The 20000-nt window shown below is 52.2% G+C and overlaps 1 protein-coding gene across 1 annotated transcript in view; it reads right to left on the bottom strand.

The window, feature by feature from the left end:
- Positions 1 to 19759, bottom strand: part of LOC144489010 (protein Shroom2-like) — a 63133-nt gene extending 43374 nt beyond the window's left edge. The window contains exons 1-2 of the mRNA XM_078206959.1: positions 17093 to 19759; positions 6639 to 6742 (exon numbers count right to left, since the gene is read on the bottom strand). Of these exons, the coding sequence (XP_078063085.1) occupies positions 6639 to 6742; positions 17093 to 18928 (1940 nt within the window). The 5' untranslated portion in view covers positions 18929 to 19759. The remainder of the gene's footprint in view (positions 1 to 6638; positions 6743 to 17092) is intronic.
- Positions 19760 to 20000: the final 241 nt, after the last annotated feature.

The following is a 20000-nucleotide window of genomic DNA, read 5'->3' as shown; positions in this document are numbered from 1 at the left end:
CTTGGTATGGGGCTCCTGCTCTGCCCAAGACCGCAAGAAACTACAAAAGGTCGTGAATGTAGCCCAATCCATCACGCAAACCAGCCTCCCATCCATTGACTCTGTCTACACTTCCCGCTGCCTCGGCAAAGCAGCCAGCATAATTAAGGACCCCACGCACCCCGGACATTCTCTCTTCCACCTTCTTCCTTCGGGAAAAAGATACAAAAGTCTGAGGTCACGTACTGACCGACCCAAGAACAGCTTCTTCCCTGCTGCTGTTTTGAACGGACCTACCTTGCATTAAGTTGATCTTTCTCTACACCCTAGCTATGACTGTAACACTACATTCTGCACTCTCTCCTTTCCTTCTCTATGAATGGTATGCTCTGTATAGCGCGCAAGAAACAATACTTTTCACTGTATGTTAACACATGTGACAATAATAAATCAAATCAAATCAAATTAACCTGCACATCTTTCGACTGTGGGGGGAAACCGGAGCACCCGGAGGAAACCCATGCAGACACGCGGAAAAAGTGCAAACTCCACACAGAGAGTGACCCAGGCATCGAACCTGGGTCCCTGACATTGTGAGGCAGCAGTGCTAACCACTGTGCCACCCTAAGAGAAAGCACTTGCAAGGTTACGGGAAAAGGCAGGAGAGTGAGAAGCCGAGTCACTCTTTCAGAGAACTAGTACAGTCACAATGGGCCAAATGGCCTCATTCTGTGCTGTAAATCACTCTACGATCCTGTGACAGTGAAGTCGGCCAAATGGGGGCTGTAAAATAACACAATCATTTTGTGGGTTATCAGTTTCTCATTGACTGTGTGGTTGCTTTGTTACTTCCCAGCTTATCTCCAATCCCGATTACCAAAACCGTTTGGCCAAAGGAACTTTGGACCCTCCTCAGCACCCGGACAATGCGAGGCCTGAACAGGTTAGTCAGCGGCTGAGACAGAGAAACGGAGCTAACACTTCAGATCCACCACCTTTCATCAGAACTGAGTCTGCCAATCTGAAATGCTAACTCCGTTCCTCCCCCCAGTCACAGATGCTTCATGGGGCTGCTGTGTACTCCCATTTCCTGGTTATATTTCAGAATTTTGCCTTCGTTTGAGTGATATTGAGATGGTTTCATGGAGCGTCCCATCAGCCCAGGACCTGCCGTCAGGCAGGATTGAGTATTCCCAGGTCAGACACGGGCCGCCAGGTGCAGTCAACCCACAGTTTGGTTCACCTGCCCCTTGAGGTTCCAAACCCCACACGCCCTCAGGTTACATGGCATTAAACCGCTCATTTTCTTTCTGGAGTGCGTGGGGGCAATTCATTGAAGTGACATCTCTTTCTGCACACAGTGCGTAACTTGAATAGGCTGAGAGTGCGGCCTACTCAAATAGGCTGAGAGTGCGGCCAACTCGAATAGGCTGAGAGTGCGGCCTACTGGAACAGGCTGTGGCACAGTTTAGAGCAGTGGTTCCCAAACCTTTTTCACTGGGCCGCACTTTTGGAATCAAAATTTGCTCGCGCTGCACTAAATGTTTTATTAATACATTCAAAAACAAAAAAATCCAACTCCAAGCAGTGCTTGATTCATAACATAGAACACAACTACTTTATAATATGATCATGGGACATCCAGAAAGTATAAAACAATGCTTGTTTAAACCATGTTTAAATGTTTCTTGGATTGTCCTTGAATCTTCCCGCCACACTTGCCATCCTCTCTCGCCGCACCAGTGTGGCGCGCCGCACCGCACCCTTTGGGAACCACTGGTTTAGAGGGAGCGCTGCATTGAACCAATAAAACACCCTCTGCTCTCACTCTTTTTCACGACGACACAGCTTTGACTTGGGTTGAAGGTTTCGGGTTGCCCCGGGATTCTCCTGGAGACCAGGCGGGTGAGAAACATTATAGGCAATGGTATGAATGGGTGCTGAATCCCTACGCTAGGTGTGCTTTAATGCCCCCCCCGCCCCCCCACCCCCCAACACATAACAAAGCCCACCTCAGAAGCTCTGAGCCACACAGCTACTGGTCTCAGGTTCTAAACAAATAAAGGACATCCTGACCAAAAAAAAAGAATATTTTCCTTCAAATTTGCCATGCACTGTTAACTGGACCGGGTCTTGGGTTGCTGCAGCCCAGTCGTCTCCAATGCTCATGGCTTATCATGGATAGCAAATAGTGCCATGATAGGATGGGCAGTCGGCTGATCTTGCCTGCCCTCTGGTGTTCAGCACTGATTCTCACTGTCCCCCACAAAGCCTCATACACTTGGAGGCTGGGGCAGGTGTGTGCCCGTGCTCTCGTGTTGACGTGTGAAGCCGGCCCAGTTGATGCTCCAGCTGTGGTACGCCAGCACCGTCCTCTGCGCAGCTGCATGCTGTCCCAGATGTGTCACCCATGACTCCCTGCTCTCGCGATTAACTTGCGAGAGCATCACCAGCGCTCAAAACTCAAATCGCCGTCTGCCTGCATTACCTCACTTCCTTCCTGACGGTACGAACTCCTCACCACAGCAAGGCCTTGCACAGGGCCGACTGCTTCCAACCCTGGATGTCTTCTGAGGCTGTATAAGGCTCTGGTCAGACCCCATTTGGAGTATTGTGAGCAGTTTTGGCCCTGTATCTAAGGAAGGATGTGCTCCCTTGGAAAGGGTCCACAGGAGGTTCACAAGAATGATCCCTGGAATGAAGAGCTTGTCGTATGAGGAACGGTTGAGGACTCTAGGTCTGTACTCGTTGGAGTTTAGAAGGATGAGGGGGGATCTTATTGAAACTTACAGGATACCGCGAGGCCTGGATAGAGTGGACGTGGAGAGGATGTTTCCACTAGTCGGAAAAACTAGAACCAAAGGGCACAACCTCAGGCTAAAGGGACGATCCTTTAAAACAGAGATGAGGAGGAATTTCTTCAGCCAGAGAGTGGTGAATCTGTGGAACTCTTTGCCGCAGAAGGCTGTGGAGGCCGGGTCATTGAGTGTCTTTAAGACAGAGATAGATAGGTTCTTGATTAATAAGGCGATCAGGGTTATGAGGAAAAGGCAGGAGAATGGGGATGAGAAAAATATCAGCCATGATTGAATGGCAGAGCAGACTCGATGGGCCGAGTGGCCTAATTCTGCTCCTATGTCTCACGGTCAATCGACAGTAGACGCTTTAACTGATCTGCTGCGTTTTTTCTTTAGCCCAGCCGGGTTCGTTGAGAGTTTCAAACAAATATCACGCGGAAAACCCTATAACACCGAGATTCTCCTGAGCCATTTTAGCCTGAGATTGCTGAGGTGAGGCAGCCATCTTGCAAGGTCAACAAAGCAGTGGATGAAAAAGGTCACGCTGTTGCTGCCAGGATGAGAACAGGCTCACAGATCGGTTCGTGCGCAGGAAGCACAGGGTATGTCGGGCAACCGTGAGCCACTCAGTAATCACGGGATTCTATTGCAGCAGGAGTGGATTCCACTGAGTTGATGACTACACTATGGGCTGGCTTAACCTCCCCAGAGAGCAGGCTTTTGTTATTACAGCTGGGACTCAGCACTGCTGTTTACACAGACTCCACAGAAATGACTGTGCCACACCAGCGATAAAAGTGCTGCTGTAGGTGCCTTGTTCCACACCCCCCCCCCCCTCCCCGCCTCCCCCAGCCCCCTTCCCTGGTATCTGCTGAGAGTAGGCCTCACTGTTGGTGTAAACCAACTCTGAAATTGTTGGCAGTGGAAAGGCTGACGTCCCGAACACAAATCACCACGAGCTGTGTGAAAACAGGACAGACAGGTGTACCTCACTCAAGAGGAGTGGAGGTCGATTTGAGGTATTCAAGATGATAAAAGGTATGGATAAAGCAGACATGGAGTGGATGCTTCCTCTTGGGTGCATTGACCTAGAAGAGGCGCCGGAGTGTGGCAACTAGGGGACTGTAACTTCATTGCAGTGTTAATGTAAGTCCACTTGTGACTAATAAATAAACTTTACTTTACTTCTTGTGGGTCATTCTAGGACGAGAGATCATAGTCTTAGGATAAGGGGAAGGCAAAGTTAAAACAGAGTTGAGGAGCAACTCCTTCTCCCAGAGGGTTGTGAATCTGTGGAATTCGCTACCCCAGAGTGCGGTGGATGCTGGGACAGTGAGTAAATTGAAGGAGGAGTTAGACAGATTTTTAATGGGGTTGAAGGGTTATGGGGAGAAAGGAGGAAAATGGGAATGCGGAGTATGATGTGGAGATGCCGGCGTTGGACTGGGGTAAGCACAGTAAGAAGTCTCACAACACCAGGTTAAAGTCCAACAGGTTTATTTGGTAGCAAATACCATAAGCTTTCGGAGCACAGCTCCTTCGTCAGATGGGGTGGATATCCACCCCATCTGAAGAAGGAGCTGTGCTCCGAAAGCTTATGGTATTTGCTACCAAATAAACCTGTTGGACTTTAACCTGGTGTTGTGAGACTTCTTACAATGCGGAGTATATCAGTCATGATCGAATGGCGGAGCAGACTCGATGGGCTGAATGGCCCAATTCTGCTCCTATATCTTCTGAACTCATTTTGTGTGAGGCCATCGAATCCGTTTCATTCCTTTTTTCTTGCACGCCCCCAATTTTCTTCACCTAATCTTTGACAGCCGTGATGCTGACCATCTAGGCTCTGAGCTCCAGTGCCTCAGACCTCTTCGCCTCTCATTCCCCCTTTTTAAAAATACTCCTTCAGCTCTTTCACTTGGCTGGGCGTTTGGCTTCCATCGTTGGCTCAGTGTCAAGTACTTTTTGTCCAATACACACCTGCGCTGCAATCTGGGATGTTTATTGTGTGCTGTCTAAATGCGGTTCTATTCAAACAAAGCTGTTTTAATTGTTGTGCGTCTCACATTGTGCCCAGGGGGCCACTAGGCCGCATTCCGACAGAAAACAACAGCACAGACTTTTGTTGAAGGAAGTGCAGGGGGGAAGGCCTTTTCAATGGGACCACACGTGGCTGGGCGAATCTTACAAGAAAGGACGGACAAACTTGCATTGCTGTAGCATCTTTCACAATCACAGCACACCCCCAATGAAGGGTGGCACGGTGGTTAGCACTGCTGCCTCACAGCACCAGGGACCCGGGTTCGATTCCAACCTTGGGTCACTGTCTGTGTGGAGTCTGCACGTTCTCCCCGTGTCTGCGTGGGTTTCCTCCGGGTGCTCCGGTTTCCTCCCACAGTCCAAAGATGTGCACGTTAGCTGGATTGGCCATGCTAAATCGCCCCTTAGTGTTCCAAGATGTGTACGGTTAGGAGGATTAGTGGGGTATATATATGAGGTTATAGGGATCTGGTCTGGGTAAGACGCTGTGTTGGAGAGTCAGTGCAGACTCGATGGGCCAAATGGCCTCCTCCCACTCCGTAGCAATTCTATTCTATGTACATTACACGGCACTTTTCTAGGTTACCACTTTTCCAGGTACCTTTTCACTCAGAGGGTGGTGAGTGTCTGGGACGAGCTTCCAGAGGCAGCAGTAGAGGCGGGTATAATTTTGTCTTTTAAAAAGCATTTAGACAGTTACATGGGTAAGATGGGTATAGAGGGATATGGGCCAAACGTGGGCAATTGGGACTAGCTTCGTGGTTAAAAAAAGGGGCGGCATGGACAAGTTGGGCCGAAGGGCCTGTTTCCATGCAAACCTCTATGACTCTATTTCACATTTCATTTTTTTTATCCCAGATGGCGCTGGAGTGAGACAACTTCTTGCAAGCTGTGCCCAGCATACCTTCTAATTCTATCTTTTACTCTTGTTCTATGCTCCTAAAACTTCATTCTAACTCTTTTAAACTCTCTAACAATGCTCCAATTATCTTTCTCTACACCCTAGCTGTGACTGTAACACTACATTCTGCACCCTCTCCTTTCCTTCTCTATGAACGGTATGCTTTGTCTGTATCACGCGCAAGAAACAATACTTTTCACTGTGTGTTAATACATGTGACAATAATAAATCGCGTCAAGATGGAAAATAACATATTCAGCCTCGGCACATGGAATGTTTCTAAGATGCTTGAATGTTGCTGGGATCAGTGAAGTAATGGAGCGAGTGAAAATACTGAATGGCAATGTCGGAACAGGAGGAGGAGGCCATTCAGCCCCCTCTGAGTCTGCTTGCCCTTTCAATGAGATTGTGACTGATCTCAACCCCAGCTCCATTTCGCTCCGAATCTCGCGATAACCTTTTCCCAACAAAAAAAAACGAATATTGAAAGTTCCCCCCCCCCCTCCAGTCTTGTTTGGTGGGGAGGAATGGGGGGGGGGGGGGGAAGAATCAGACTGATTGCCCTTTGTGTGGAAAAAGTGTTCGCCTGATTTCCCTCCAAAATGGCCAGGCCGCCATTTTGTTTTTGTCAACGAGCTTCGGGTTATCCACAGGGTTTGCACTGAGTGGCACTACTGCTTGATCAGCGGGGCCGATCCAATTTGTTGGAGAGATCTGACAGTGTTTCACTGCAGGAGGTTATAATTTCAGTGTGGGAGCGGCTAAATACCCTGGGCTAACTTCCAGGAACCACTCTAACCCCGGGATGAAAAAAATCCAGCGTTCCAGGCTTATTAAAATAAGACCGCAAGAAGTTACGGCTCGAGGATTAAATGTCACGTGGCTGCACACAAGAGGGTGACAGCGCCTTATTTACCCACCTTGCGGGCAAACTTGCCCGTCCTCCTTCACCAGCTGTGGGTGTGGGACGCTCTGTCTCCTTCTGGTAACCTTCCGTGCGTCTCCTCACGGCGACGGGAACCTCCTGCAGAATGAAAGTTAAAGTTTATTTGTTTTTATTAGTGTCACATTAACACTGCAATGAAGTTACCAGGAATTTCTCTGAGTCGCCACACTCTGGTGCCCATTCGGGTCAATGCACCTAGCCGGCACGTCTTTCAGACTACGGGAGGAAACCGGAGCACCCGGAGGAAAACCACGCAGACACGTGGAGAATGTGTGCAGACTCCACACAGACAGTGACCCAAGCCGGGAATCGAACCCGGGTCCCTGGCGTTGTGAGGCAGCAGCGCTAACCCACTGTGCCACCGTGCCGCCCAATGGTGACAACAGAAAAGTTTTAGCTCATCAACCGATTACTTTGGCAGCTGTAAGCTGCACTTCGCGCAACGTGAAGCAGCCCGTTTGGAAACCAGGCCCTGTTAAAAGTGTCGAGAGCTCGGCTGTGAGCTGGTGCGGGGATTGGTGCAGGTGGAAGTGGGAAAAGGCTGGTGGAGGAGGAGCGAGAGATTGCTCGGTGTGCAACCTCGAGTTCCCTACACCGTTCACAACACTCCCTGGTTTGTCCCTAATCTACCCTGTACTTATCCCGTCTCAAACCACTTTGGTTTCCCTACACTCAGGAATGTGTCTAAAGCAGATAATTGTCGGGTTTGAGGCCCCCCCTCCCCCCCCCGAGTCTCTCATGTAAACAGCTTTGGGCAGAGAGGAGTCAGTCCTTTGACTGTGGCATTGGCAGGGTAAAATGGGGCTTGGCAAACAGGGCAAACGTCTGGCGACACTTCAACGGTTCACTACTTTTCCCATGCACTTCCTTCTGCCGAGAGCAAGTTCTCCGCCAATTTCTTCCTATTTTCAAGAAGGATTACAGGAACAAGAGAAGGCCATTCAGCCTTCCTTGAGCCTGTCCCTCTACTCCGCGAGATGACGATGGCTGATTGGTGACCTCACATCATGTACCCGCCATTGCTCCATATCCCTTTGGGCAATAAAAATCTATCAATCCGAGAGTTAACAACCGATCCAGTGTCAACATGCCTGCTATAGTCCAAAGATGTGCGGGTTAGGTGGATTGGCCATGCTAAATTGTCCCTTAGTGTCCAAAGATGTGTGGGTTAGGTGGATTGGCCATGCTAAATTGTCCCTTAGTGTCCAAAGATGTGCGGGTTAGGTGGATTGGCCATGCTAAATTGTCCCTTAGTGTCCAAAGATGTGCGGGTTAGGTGGATTGGCCATGCTAAATTGTCCCTTAGTGTCCAAAGGTGTGTGGGTTAGGTGGATTGGCCATGCTAAATTGTCCCTTAGTGTCCAAAGATGTGCGGGTTAGGTGGATTGGCCATGCTAAATTGTCCCTTAGTGTCCAAAGGTGTGTGGGTTAGGTGGATTGGCCATGCTAAATTGTCCCTTAGTGTCCAAAGATGTGCGGGTTAGGTGGATTGGCCATGCTAAATTGTCCCTTAGTGTCCAAAGATGTGCGGGTTAGGTGGATTGGCCATGCTAAATTGTCCCTTAGTGTCCAAAGATGTGCGGGTTAGGTGGATTGGCCATGCTAAATTGTCCCTTAATGTCCAAAGATGTGCAGGTTAGGTGGATTGGCCATGCTAAATTGTCCCTTAGTGTCCAAAGATGTGCGGGTTAGGTGGATTGGCCATGCTAAATTGTCCCTTAGTGTCCAAAGATGTTCTGGTTAGGTGGATTGGCCATGCTAAATTGTCCATTAGTGTCCAAAGATGTGCGGGTTAGGTTGATTGGACATGCTAAATTGACGTTAGTGTCTGGGGATTAGCAGGGTAAATATATGGGGTTACGGGGATAGGGCCTGGGAGGGATTGTGGTCGGTGCAGGCTCGATGGGCCGAATGGCCTCCTTCTGTATTGTAGGGATTCTATGATTCAGGAGGAAGTTCCAAACTTCTAGCATCCCTTGCATGTACAAGTGTTGCCCCATTTCACTTCCAGTAAATCTGGCTTTTGTTTTTGAGACAATACCTGCTCGTCCTAGACTCCTCAAAACAGAAATAGTTTCCTCAGTATCGGCCCTGCCTGCTCCACCTGGTATCTCGAAAACTTTGATCAAATTGAAGGGACAAGGATTTACGGAACGGAGAGATGACAGTCTAGGATTTGATTATCCCACCAGAGGAATAGCCCTAGCCAAGATAAGGGTAAAGAACTTTTAAGGAAATTTGGCATGTCAGCTACAACTCTCACCAACTTTTACAGATACACCATAGAAAGCATTCTTTCTGGTTGTATCACAGCTTGGTATGGCTCCTGCTCTGCCCAAGACCGCAAGAAACTACAAACGGTCGTGAATGTAGCCCAATCCATCATGCAAACCAGCCTCCCATCCATTGACTCTGTCTACACTTCCCGCTGCCTCGGCAAAGCAGCCAGCATAATTAAGGACCCCACGCACCCCGGACATTCTCTCTTCCACCTTCTTCCGTCGGGAAAAAGATACAAAAGTCTGAGGTCCCGTACCAACCGACTGAAGAACAGCTTCTTCCCTGCTGCTGTCAGACTTTTGAATGGACCTACCCTGCATTATCTTTCTCTACACCCTAGCTATGACACTACATTCTGCACTCTCTTGTTTCCTTCTCTATGAACGGTATGTTTTGTCTGCATAGCGCCCAAGAAACAATACTTTTCACTGTATGCTAATATATGTGACAATAATAAATCAAATCAAACTCTGAAACAAGCAGGCGAAAGCACAACTCAACTCAGTCCGGTGGCAATGTGGGTCAGGCCACACCTCTGTGTGGGGTGGGGAAGAGAGAGATAGGTGCCATACTTCATTAACTTGGCCAGATCTTCCATGGTGAAGGTGGAGGGTGATTGCTAGGGTGAGGGTCCATTGCGGTCAACTCTACACCCTGGACAACATTCCCGAGTTGATCTTTCCAGCAGAGGTCTACTGGGTGACAATCTGGAGATATTTATTTCCAACCCCATCCCTTCCCTAGATCAGGAATTCTCAAAACAAATGCTGCATGCCTAAGACCCAGCCCAGGAGTCAAAGCAGGGACTTCCGTGATCCAGACAGTGAGGGGAATAGCTCAGAGGAGGCAGTTGTTATTGTGGAAGGTTGCACTCGTTGCCCAGTTTTCCTGGTCCCAGGAGGCAGTACTAAGGCTCTCGTGAAGCGACAGGAGTTCTCACTTCGGTCAGAGCCAGGGTTTCATTTTATTTGGGTAGCAGTCCACGAATGAAGCAGACGTATCGAATTCAAGTTGAAAATATGAGGCAGGGACCTTTGTACAATCCACGGGTCAAATTCCCACTACAGTGACCACCTTCTCAACCCATCTCGAGCAGCCCAGAAACCACAGGCACTGCTGCCTCTTCCCACACTCTCTGGGCTGGAGCTGAAGTTTAGATCAGCCCCAGTTGAGTCTGCTCCACACAGCTGCCCCATCGGGCTTCCTGGCTGAGATTTGTTTGTCCTTTGACCTTCCCCTTCCTGGCCAACCACGAGCAGTCACAACTTGACATAGCATTTCTCAGTTTGGTCAAACAACTGGGCTTTAAACGATGTACCGCCGCGGTCACCCGTGGCCAGATTCCGGGGTCGCACACATTAGCTCCCCATCACCGAGGACTGTGCAAACTGTGACCCCGGAAGTAATCCGACCCCGTGACCTTCCCTCGGGGGCTCGGTTGGGAAGATGGGAGGTCTTGTCACATGACTTCCCATCTGGCACACTCCCGGACACTCCTGCCATTGGTCCAGCCTGGCAGCGTCCAGCCTTCCCACACCAATTGGAAAGCAAATGGAGGCTCCTTCCGAACCGATGGCTGATTCTTAACCACATAGCCATCTCCAATATCTTTTCTTATAATTAATAAGCAAAAGTCTACAAAGGAAATTAAAAGAAAAAAACGTATATTTTTTATACGGGGCACTGCAGTGGTCAGCCTCACAGCACCAGAGACCCGGGTTCGATTCCCGGCTTGGGTCACTGTCTGGGTTTCCCCCGGGTGGTCCGGTTTCCTCCCACAGTCTGAAAGACGTGCTGGCTCGGTACATTGGCCATGCTAAATTCTCCCTCAGAGAGATTTGGATAGGCTGAGCGAGTGGGCGAGGATCTGGCAGATGGAATATAACGTTAGCAAATGTGAGGTTATCCACTTTGGAAGAAATAATAGTAAATTGGAATATTATTTAAATGGAGAAAAATTACATCGTGCGACTGTGCAGAGGGACCTGGGGGTCCTTGTGCACGAATCGCAAAAACTCAGTCTGCAGGTGCAGCAGGTGATCAAGAAGGAGAATGGAATGTTGGCCTTTATCGCGAGGGGGATAGAATATAAAAGCAGGGAGGTCTTGCTGCAACTGTACAAGGCACTGGTGAGGCCGCAACTGGAGTACTGTGTGCAGTTTTGGTCCCCTTATTTGTGAAAGGATATATTGGCCTTGGAGGGAGTGCAGAGAAGGTTCACCAGGTTGATACCAGAGATGAGGGGTGTAGCTTATGAGGAGAGATTAAACAGATTGGGTCTGTACTCGTTGGAGTTTAGAAGGATGAGGGGTGATCTTATAGAGACATATAAGATAATGAAGGGGCTGGATAGGGTGGAGGTGGAGAGATTCTTTCCACTTAGAAGGGAAACCAGAACTAGAGGGCACAGCCTCAAAATAAGGGGGGGCCGGTTCAGAACAGAATTGAGGGGGAACTTCTTCTCTCAGAGGGTAGTGAATCTCTGGAATTCTCTGCCCATTGAAGTGGTGGAGGCTTCCTCGTTGAATATGTTTAAATCACGGGTAGATAGTTTTCTGATCGATAAGGGAATTAGGGGATATGGGGAGCAGGCGGGTAAGTGGAACTGATTCGCTTCAGATCAGCCATGATCTTATTGAATGGCGGGGCAGGCTCGAGGGGCCAGATGGCCAACTCCTGCTCCTATTTCTTATGTTATGTTCTTATGTTACCCGAACAGGCGCTGGAGTGTGGCGACTAGGGGATTTTCACAGTAACTTCATTGCAGTGTTAATGTAAGCCTTACTTGTGACTAATAAATAGACTTTACTTTAAGTTTGACCACAATGATTTTTTTCATGTTCTAATGAAAAAGGCGTTGTGTAACAACATCTAATTGCCTAAATTAATTAACTTTCATATTTGTAATTTGTTTGAAGCAATTGATTAGTTTCCAGAAATTCTGGTGAGATTGGTAACCCTAATTACTCTGTTCCCCGGGGAGCGTACCCAGGGCTGGGGAGCATCGATTCCCCCATGTGCATGCGGCTATGCCTAAGGTAACAGCAGAAAGATCACAGGATATCTTAGAACAGTCCACACAAACACTCCTACACTGACAGCAGCTAATGTTGCTTGTCTGGGGGCTGGTATATATAACCAGAGGAGCTTCAACGTGGTGTAATACAGTTTCCTCCCGTCACCATCAGTGACTAACTCCACATGAGTCACAAAGTAAGAAATGTGTAACATCTGGCTCATCAGCTGGATCTGGGAGGGACAAGAGAGTCTGGGGGGAACCAAGTGAGAGTATTTTCCTCTCTCTCCCCTCAGGATGTTTACTGGATTGATAACCTAGAGACCGTGCCTTCAAAGGTTTGAGAAATTGCATGCAGTTTTTAAAAAAAAAGACAATTCTGGAAATAAAATGGGAATAAGTAACTGTGACCATGAAGCTGTCAGATTGCCATCAAAATAAACGGGTTCACCAATGTCCTTTGGGGAAGGAAGGCCATCGGCCTAACCTGGTCAGGCCTCGGGGTGACTACTGGCCTAACTTGGTCAGGCCTAGGGATGACTACCGGCCTAACCTGGTCAGGCCTCGGGGTGACTACTGGCCTAACCTGGTCAGGCCTAGGGGTGACTACTGGCCTAACCTGGTCAGGTCTAGGGATGACTACTGGCCTAACCTGGTCAGGCCGAGGGATGACTATCGGCCTAACCTGGTCAGGCCTAGGGAAGACTACTGGCCTAACCTGGTCAGGCCTAGGGTGACTATCAGCCTAACCTGGTCAGGCTGAGGGGTGACTACTGGCCTAACCTGATCAGGCCTAGGGGTGACTACCGGCCTAACCTGGTCAGACCTAGGGATGACTACCGGCCTAACCTGGTCAGGCCTAGGGATGGCTATCGGCCTAACCTGGTCAGGCCTCGGGGTGACTACTGGCTTAACCTGGTCAGGCCTAGGGATGACTATCAGCCTAACCTGGTCAGGCCTAGGGGTGACTACTGGCCTAACCTGGTCAGGCCTAGGGTGACTATCAGCCGAACCTGGTCAGGCTGAGGGGTGACTACCGGCCTAACCTGGTCAGGCCGAGGGGTGACTACCGGTCTAACCTAGTCAGGCCGAGGGATGACTACCGGCCTAACCTGCTCAGGCCGAGGGGTGACTACTGGTCTAATCTAGTGAGGCCTAGGGATGACTACTGGCCTAACCTGGTCAGGCATAGGGATGACTATCGGCTTAACCTGGTCAGGCTGAGGGGTGACTACCGGCCTAACCTGGTCAGGCCGAGGGGTGACTACTGGCCTAACCTGATCAGGCCTAGGGGTGACTACCGGCCTAACCTGGTCAGGCCGAGGGGTGACTACTGGTCTAACCTAGTCAGGCCGAGGGGTGACTACCGGCCTAACCTGGTCAGACCTCAGGGTGACTCCAGACCCACTCTGGTGTGGTTGACCCCTGGCCCAGCTCTCTCAGACTGACGGCAGCTCCAGTGGAAAGCGACTCACCAACACCTTCACTGAGGGGCGAGCACCGAACAGAGGCCCCGCCAGAGACACCTCCACCCGGGGGTGAGTAAGCACGCTGGCTGGGAGCTAAAACAACGGCGATGCCTCACAGCAGCAGGGATGGTGGGGCAGGTCAGTACATGCTGGCTGAGACACTGAGGTAGGGCTTTCGCTGTGGGGAAGGTCTGAGTGTGCGACGCTCCTCGAGGTACTTGTGTCAGTGTACAGTCATTTCGAAGAAACCTCAGGGTGTGTAAACCTTAGCCATCCAATAATGCTCCTTACCCACACCTTTACCCTGTAAAGGGGCACTTGTGAAAGGGATCAAGCATATCCTGGTGCTGCAATAATGTGTGGACACAATCACACACGCAGATCAGAATAATCATAGAATCCCTACAGTGCAGAAGGAGGCCATTCGGCCCATCGAGTCTGCACCGACCACAATCCCACCTATCCCCATAACCCCACATATTTACCCCGCTAATCCCGCTGGCACTAAGGGGCAAATTTTCATGGCCAATCAACATAACCCACACATCTTTAGACTGTGGGAGGAAACCGGAGCACCCGGAGGAAACCCATGCAGACACGGGGAGAATGTGCAAACTCCACACCGACAGTGACCCGAGCCGGGAATCGAACCCGGGTCCCTGGCGCCGTGAGGCAGCGGTGCTAACCACCGTGTCGCCCCAAATTGGGGTGGGGACACCGGGATTCGAACCCTGGTCCTCATGCTGCCAAGCATACGCTCTACCACTGAGATATGCCAACACCCCATTCAGCCCCTCTGGGGGTCCTGCCATTCGATGAGAATATGGCTGATCTATATCTTAACTCCACTCATCCACCTTGGTCTCCCATCCTCTGAAGCCCCGACTGAACAAAAATCTGTCAATCTCCATTCCGAATCAATCTAGTGACTGCATTCTCTCAAAGGCAAGCACATCCCTTAAGTATGGATTCCAATCTTCTTGTTTTATCCTTTCATGGTATGTCTGGCAAGGCCAGTGCTTGTTGCCCACTCCTAACTACCTTTGAACTGACTTGCTAGGCCATTTAGAGAGCTTTAGGTCAACCACATTGCTGTGGCTCTGGAGTCACTTGTAGACCAGACCAGGGTAAGGACAGCAGATTTCCCTCCCTATAGGACATCAGTGAAGCAGATAGGCCCTTACGACAATCGATGATAGTCTCATGGTCACTGCGAGTGAGGCGAGCTTCATATTCCAAACATTCCAAAGGATGTGCTGGCCTTGGAAAGGGTCCAGAGGAGGTTCACAGGAATGATCCCTGGAATGAAGAGCTTGTCGTATGAGGAACGGTTGAGGACTCTAGGTCTGTACTCGTTGGAGTTTAGAAGGATGAGGGGGGATCTTATTGAACCTCACAGGATACCGCGAGGCCTGGATAGAGTGGACGTGGAGAGGATGTTTCCACTGGTAGGAAAAACTAGAACCAGAGGGCCAAAGCTCAGACTAAAGGGACGATCCTTTAAAACAGAGATGAGGGGGAATTTCTTCAGCCAGAGAGTGGTGAATCTGTGGAACTCTTTGCCGCAGAAGGCTGTGGAGGCCAGGTCATTGAGTGTCTTTAAGACAGAGATAGATAGGTTCTTGATTAATAAGGGGATCAGGGGTTATGGGCAGGAGAATGGGGATGAGAAAAATATCAGCCATGATTGAATGACTGGGCAGACTCGATGGGCCGAGTGGCCTCATTCTGCTCCTATGTCTTATTGTCTTAAATGTATTTATTCAATTTAAATTCCATTAGCTGCTGTCGTGAGATTTGAACTTGTGTCCCCAGAACATTAACCGGGGCCACTGGATTAATAGTTACTGTGCCACCATCTCCTTGAGATACTATACACAGTATTCCAGGTGTGTGATCAATGATCCTGGTTTTATTTTCCAGGAGTAAATTGAAAAAATTAACCTCACACATCCTTGGATGCCTGACCGAGAGAAACGAGGGATGCTTTGGTGAATCAGTTGTATTTTAAATAACAATCTCTTCCGGCTATCACACCGCGCATTGTTCCTGATGCCAGGCTGAGAGTTACAGACTCCAAATCTGATCGTCACAACAAATGGTGGCCTTTAAAACGGCGGAGAGATTTGTCAGAGCTCCTGGGGAAGATGTCCCCCCCTCCCTTGCCCCCTGGCTGGAGGGACCCAAACTCGGGGACAGCGAGGTGAGTTAGCCACTCATAAATCCAACAAAGAATTGAGGAGAAACGTGTTCCCCAGTGGGCGTCGAGAATGTCCGCACGGAGTTGTGGAGGTGCATTGTGCTGGAGAATATCATGGCAAAAGGACATATTGTGCTGATGGAACGTGATGAAGACGGAGGCTTGAATCATAGAATCCCTACAGTGCAGAAGGAGGGGGCCATTCGGCCCATCGAGACTCTCCAACAGAGCATCCCACCCAGGCCCTATCCCCGCAATCCCACATACATACCCCACTAATCCTCCTAACCGACATCTTGGGTCACTAAGAGGCAATTTAACACGGCCAATCCACCCAACCTAACCCGCAGATCTTTGGACTGTGTGAGGAAACCGGAGGAAACCCACGCAGATGCGGGGAGAGCTGCAGTGGGGCATAAACCCCATCATAGATGGTGTGTTTAAGTAGCCAGATTCTGCTGGTTTATTCAATATGAACAATGAGAGTTCAGACAGGAGGCAAGCCCCAAGCCTCCAGCTCTGAGCCAAGGCAAGATACATTTCTTTTCAAGCCCATTGTTGGAGTGTCGTTCGGTTGGGTAATCATAGAAATCATAGAAACCCTACAGTGCAGAAGGAGGCCATTCGGCCCATCGAGTCTGCACTGACCACAATCCCACCCAGGCCCTACCCCCACATATTTACCCGCTAATCCCTCTAACCTACGCATCCCAGGACTCTAAGGGGCAATTTTTAACCTGGCCAATCAACCTAACCCGCACATCTTTGGACTGTGGGAGGAAACTGGAGCACCCGGAGGAAACCCATGCAGACACGAGGAGAATGTGCAAACTCCACACAGACAGTGACCCGAGCCGGGAATCGAACCCAGGACCCTGGAGCTGTGAAGCAGCAGTGCTAACCACTGTGCTACCGTGCCGCAATGGGACAGTGGAAAGATGGTCTTGTGTTTGCCAGCGCCCACCCTCACAAGGCCCAGCTGAATTTAGCCGCCTTGTGGGAACAGTGGCACAGTGGTTAGCACTGCTGTCTCACAGTGCCAGGGCACCCGGGTTCGATTCCCGGCTTGGGTCACTGTCTGTGCGGAGTCTGCTCCTTCTCCCCGTCTGGGTTTCCTCCGGGTGCTCCGGTTTCCTCCCACAGTCTGAAAGATGTGCGGGTTAAGTGGATCGGCCATGCTAAATCACCCCTGGGTGTTCCAAGATGCATCAGTTAGGGAGCTTAGTGGTAAATGCGTCGGGATAGGGCCTGGATTACTGTTGGTGCAGGTTTGATGGGCCCAATGGCCTCCTTCTGCACTGTAGAGATTCTAACCCTCGGGGCAAAGAAACGTGACTGGATTTGCTGCTGTGTGTGTGTCACCAACTCTGGGAGTTTGTGGTGTGATGTTAAGACATAAAAAACTGCTGACTTTAGTGAGGTAATCACCAATTATGAAACCAAGGAAGGGTAAAATGGATTACCTGGACATAGAAGTCAGAGGAAGGGGAGGATCTGGATCTGCCATGCACGTATTGTGGATCCACAGACTCCTGGCAATTCTGTTCGAGGATATTGTCCGCAGAATGGAACTTTCCGGAACTCCTGGCCTCTGAGATCTTCCTCTGCTCTCTCCACGATGCCTGGTATTCTGCGAAAGTGCCCAGCCGCTCTGGTTCCGCTTTGGGCCCACTGGGGTCTTGTTCATCCAGGTAACCAGTGGGAGGCGGCCGCTGAGGATGCCTGCTTGGTTGAGTTGCAACATTCCTTGGGGGCCAGCTCCCGCCTGGATCAGTCGCCCCCTTGGCGCTCTCGCAGCCCAGCGAGCTGGCCCGGGCTCGGCCTTCAGTCTCAGACGGGCACTCCTCGGCATCGGTGCTGCGGCTCTTGCCGGGGGGTCGCCTCCACTGGGCCTCCCCGCCGACGCCAGGCCGGCGCCCGGGTGGCGGTGGCCTGCTGTAGGCCGGGGTGGGGCGGCCCACCTTGCTGCCCGCCTCGAAGAAGTGCCGGCGGTCGGCAAAGGAGCTGGGGGGGGCCGTCGCCGCTGCGCCCGGCTGAGGGATCGGGAGGTCGTCGGGCACGCCCACCTGATTCATCTTCTCCGGCTCCGAGTAGGAGCGCAGCTTCTGCTCCGGAGTCAGCCTCTTCCTGCCGCCCACGCGGGCCAGGTGGTGAGCGGCAGCGGCTTGCACTGGCGCCCTGGGGTGGTCGGGCAACGCGGCAGGGGAAGCCAGAGTCACGGGCGGCACAGGGTAAGCAGGCGTGCGGCGGTCCGGCAGCGGGGGTTGGCGGGGGACCACCACAGGCCCCAGGTCTCTCCGCCTGAAGGAGGTGGCCCTGAGGACCCGGGCCTGGGCCTCCTTCAAGTCGTCCTTGTAGGAAGTGGAAGAGGAACCATCGGAAGAGGAGGCAGAGTTGGGCGGGGACTCCTCCAGCTCGTTGCCGATGGCAACTGCCTCTGGCGTGCCCGTCAGGGCGGCTGCACTTTTGCTTTTCTGCAGCTGGGCACGCTTCATCTGGATCTCGTTGCGCAGGGCGGTGGCAAAGCGGTCACTGCGCCGCTGCTGCTTCCCCGGCGGATTAACGTCGGGCAGTGGCGGGGGCCCGGACCCCTCGGCCCAGGGGGCTCGCAGGCTCCGGCTTTCCTGAGCCAGGGAATGGAGCATCGGCGTCCTGTCGGGAGAGATCACTCCCTCTCCCAGCTCCAGCCAGCAGGGATCCATGGGCTGGTAGGGGCCTCCGTCAGAGTAAGCAGGCAGCTGGTAGGGCTGGGGGGTGCCGTGATCGAGTCCGTAAAGCGTGCCGGCGCTCGTGGCGTGGCCACCTCGCTCTTCCTCACTGAGCCGCTGTGACCCCGTGGCCCTAACCCTGCCCCCCGCTTCCAGCCTGCTGTTGTCTGGGGGAGAGGGTTGGTATCTGGGAGGCCTAGGGGATAGGTTCGGGGCTGCCATGTTGTTGCTAGGCGCTGGGTGACCCTTATAACCATCCCAGCATTCCACCTTGACCCAGGAGGGCCGTGTGGCCGCTTGGGTGGCCTGCCTGCTGGTGACGCAGTAATAACGATTCTGGCCACTGGTGTCCGGACTTGGTGACTGCTCGGGCCTTGCGGGTAGCCTGAGGGCCGGTTTCGCTGGCCTGGCTTGGGCCTGATCGTAATGTCGAGGGCCCTCGGCTGTCAGGTCCTGGGGGCTGTGGTAAAACGTCGAGCCGGACGCTGCCTGGGCCCTGTCCCCCGTCGCCGCGGTAAAGGGCGCTTTCGTCGCTGTACTGCCGCTGATGAGAGGAGGAGGAGGAGAATGCCGGCTGGGAGAGGCGGACATCCGTGCTGGACAGGGAATACTGCAGCCGGCTCGCACTCGGCTGCCCGCTGGCCTCCGACAAGGCCGGGGGGGACACGTCTCTCGGATAGGAGGGACTGGGCTGCTTCAGCCTCCGGCCCTCAGCCTCCGGCCTCTGCTCACCCTCAGGGTCCCAATTTCCCTGGAGGTGAGGCTTCACCGAGGCCTGGTGACGAGAGGGCCCCTCGCCGTCGCTCAGGCCGCCCGTGTGCGCCTTCTCGTGCACCTTGGTGGCGGCGAAGCTGTCGCTGCGGACGGGAGGTGGTGGGGGAGGGGAGACCCTCCGGGGGACGCAGCTGTCCGCGGTCAACCTCTTCTCCGGAACATGCCACACCGGCCCGAAGCTTGGCCCGTCCCGAGCCGTGGTGCCCTGGAAGCCAGCGGCTCCTCCGGCCCGCGAGCCGACTCCACCTTCGTTTGCCGGGTGTCCCCTGATTGTCCTCCAGGCCGTTCTGCTCGGCTGCGCCAGGAGCCTGCCGTCCATTAGCGGGCCTGGCCGCCTCCCAGGGGGGCATCCTGTTCAACATGTGCTCGGTGGAGGAGTAGTTGTCACTGCGGGAGGACGACAGGGTGTAGTCGGGCGTGCTGGAGCTGGTGGAGAACGAGCTGTAGGCCGAATCCCGCTTGTTGTGCTGAGCGATGTGGTCCATGCTGTTGCTGGACTTGGCCGGGGACAGCCTGCCGTGCGGGTAGACAGGCGGGGGCTGGTCCAGGCGGTCCAGGCTGTCCATGCTGCCCAGGGAGCTGAAGTGGTCAGAGGTGCGATGCAGGCTGCTCTGGTTCCACGTGTTGGAGAGGTCGCTCGATGAGGAACTGTGGAGAAAACAAAAATGGAAACGGGGATTGAGCCGCAGAGTCAGACATAGAACAGGTGTATCATCATACAGCACAGGAGGCCATTCGCTCCATTGAAGCCCTGCTAGCTCTTTGAAAGAGTTGTCCAATTAGCGCCACTCCCCGACACATTCCCAAACTCCTGCCCATGTCTCATTTTAAATACACATCCTACTGGGCGGGGGGGGCAGTTTGACTGGGCAGACGGTGGGGGAGGCAG

The sequence above is a fragment of the Mustelus asterias genome, unplaced genomic scaffold (genome assembly GCF_964213995.1).
Source record: "Mustelus asterias unplaced genomic scaffold, sMusAst1.hap1.1 HAP1_SCAFFOLD_1920, whole genome shotgun sequence".
In the NCBI taxonomy this organism is placed as follows: domain Eukaryota; kingdom Metazoa; phylum Chordata; class Chondrichthyes; order Carcharhiniformes; family Triakidae; genus Mustelus; species Mustelus asterias.
Note: the sequence above shows the minus strand (reverse complement) of the source record. Positions and strands in the feature narration are given on the sequence as shown.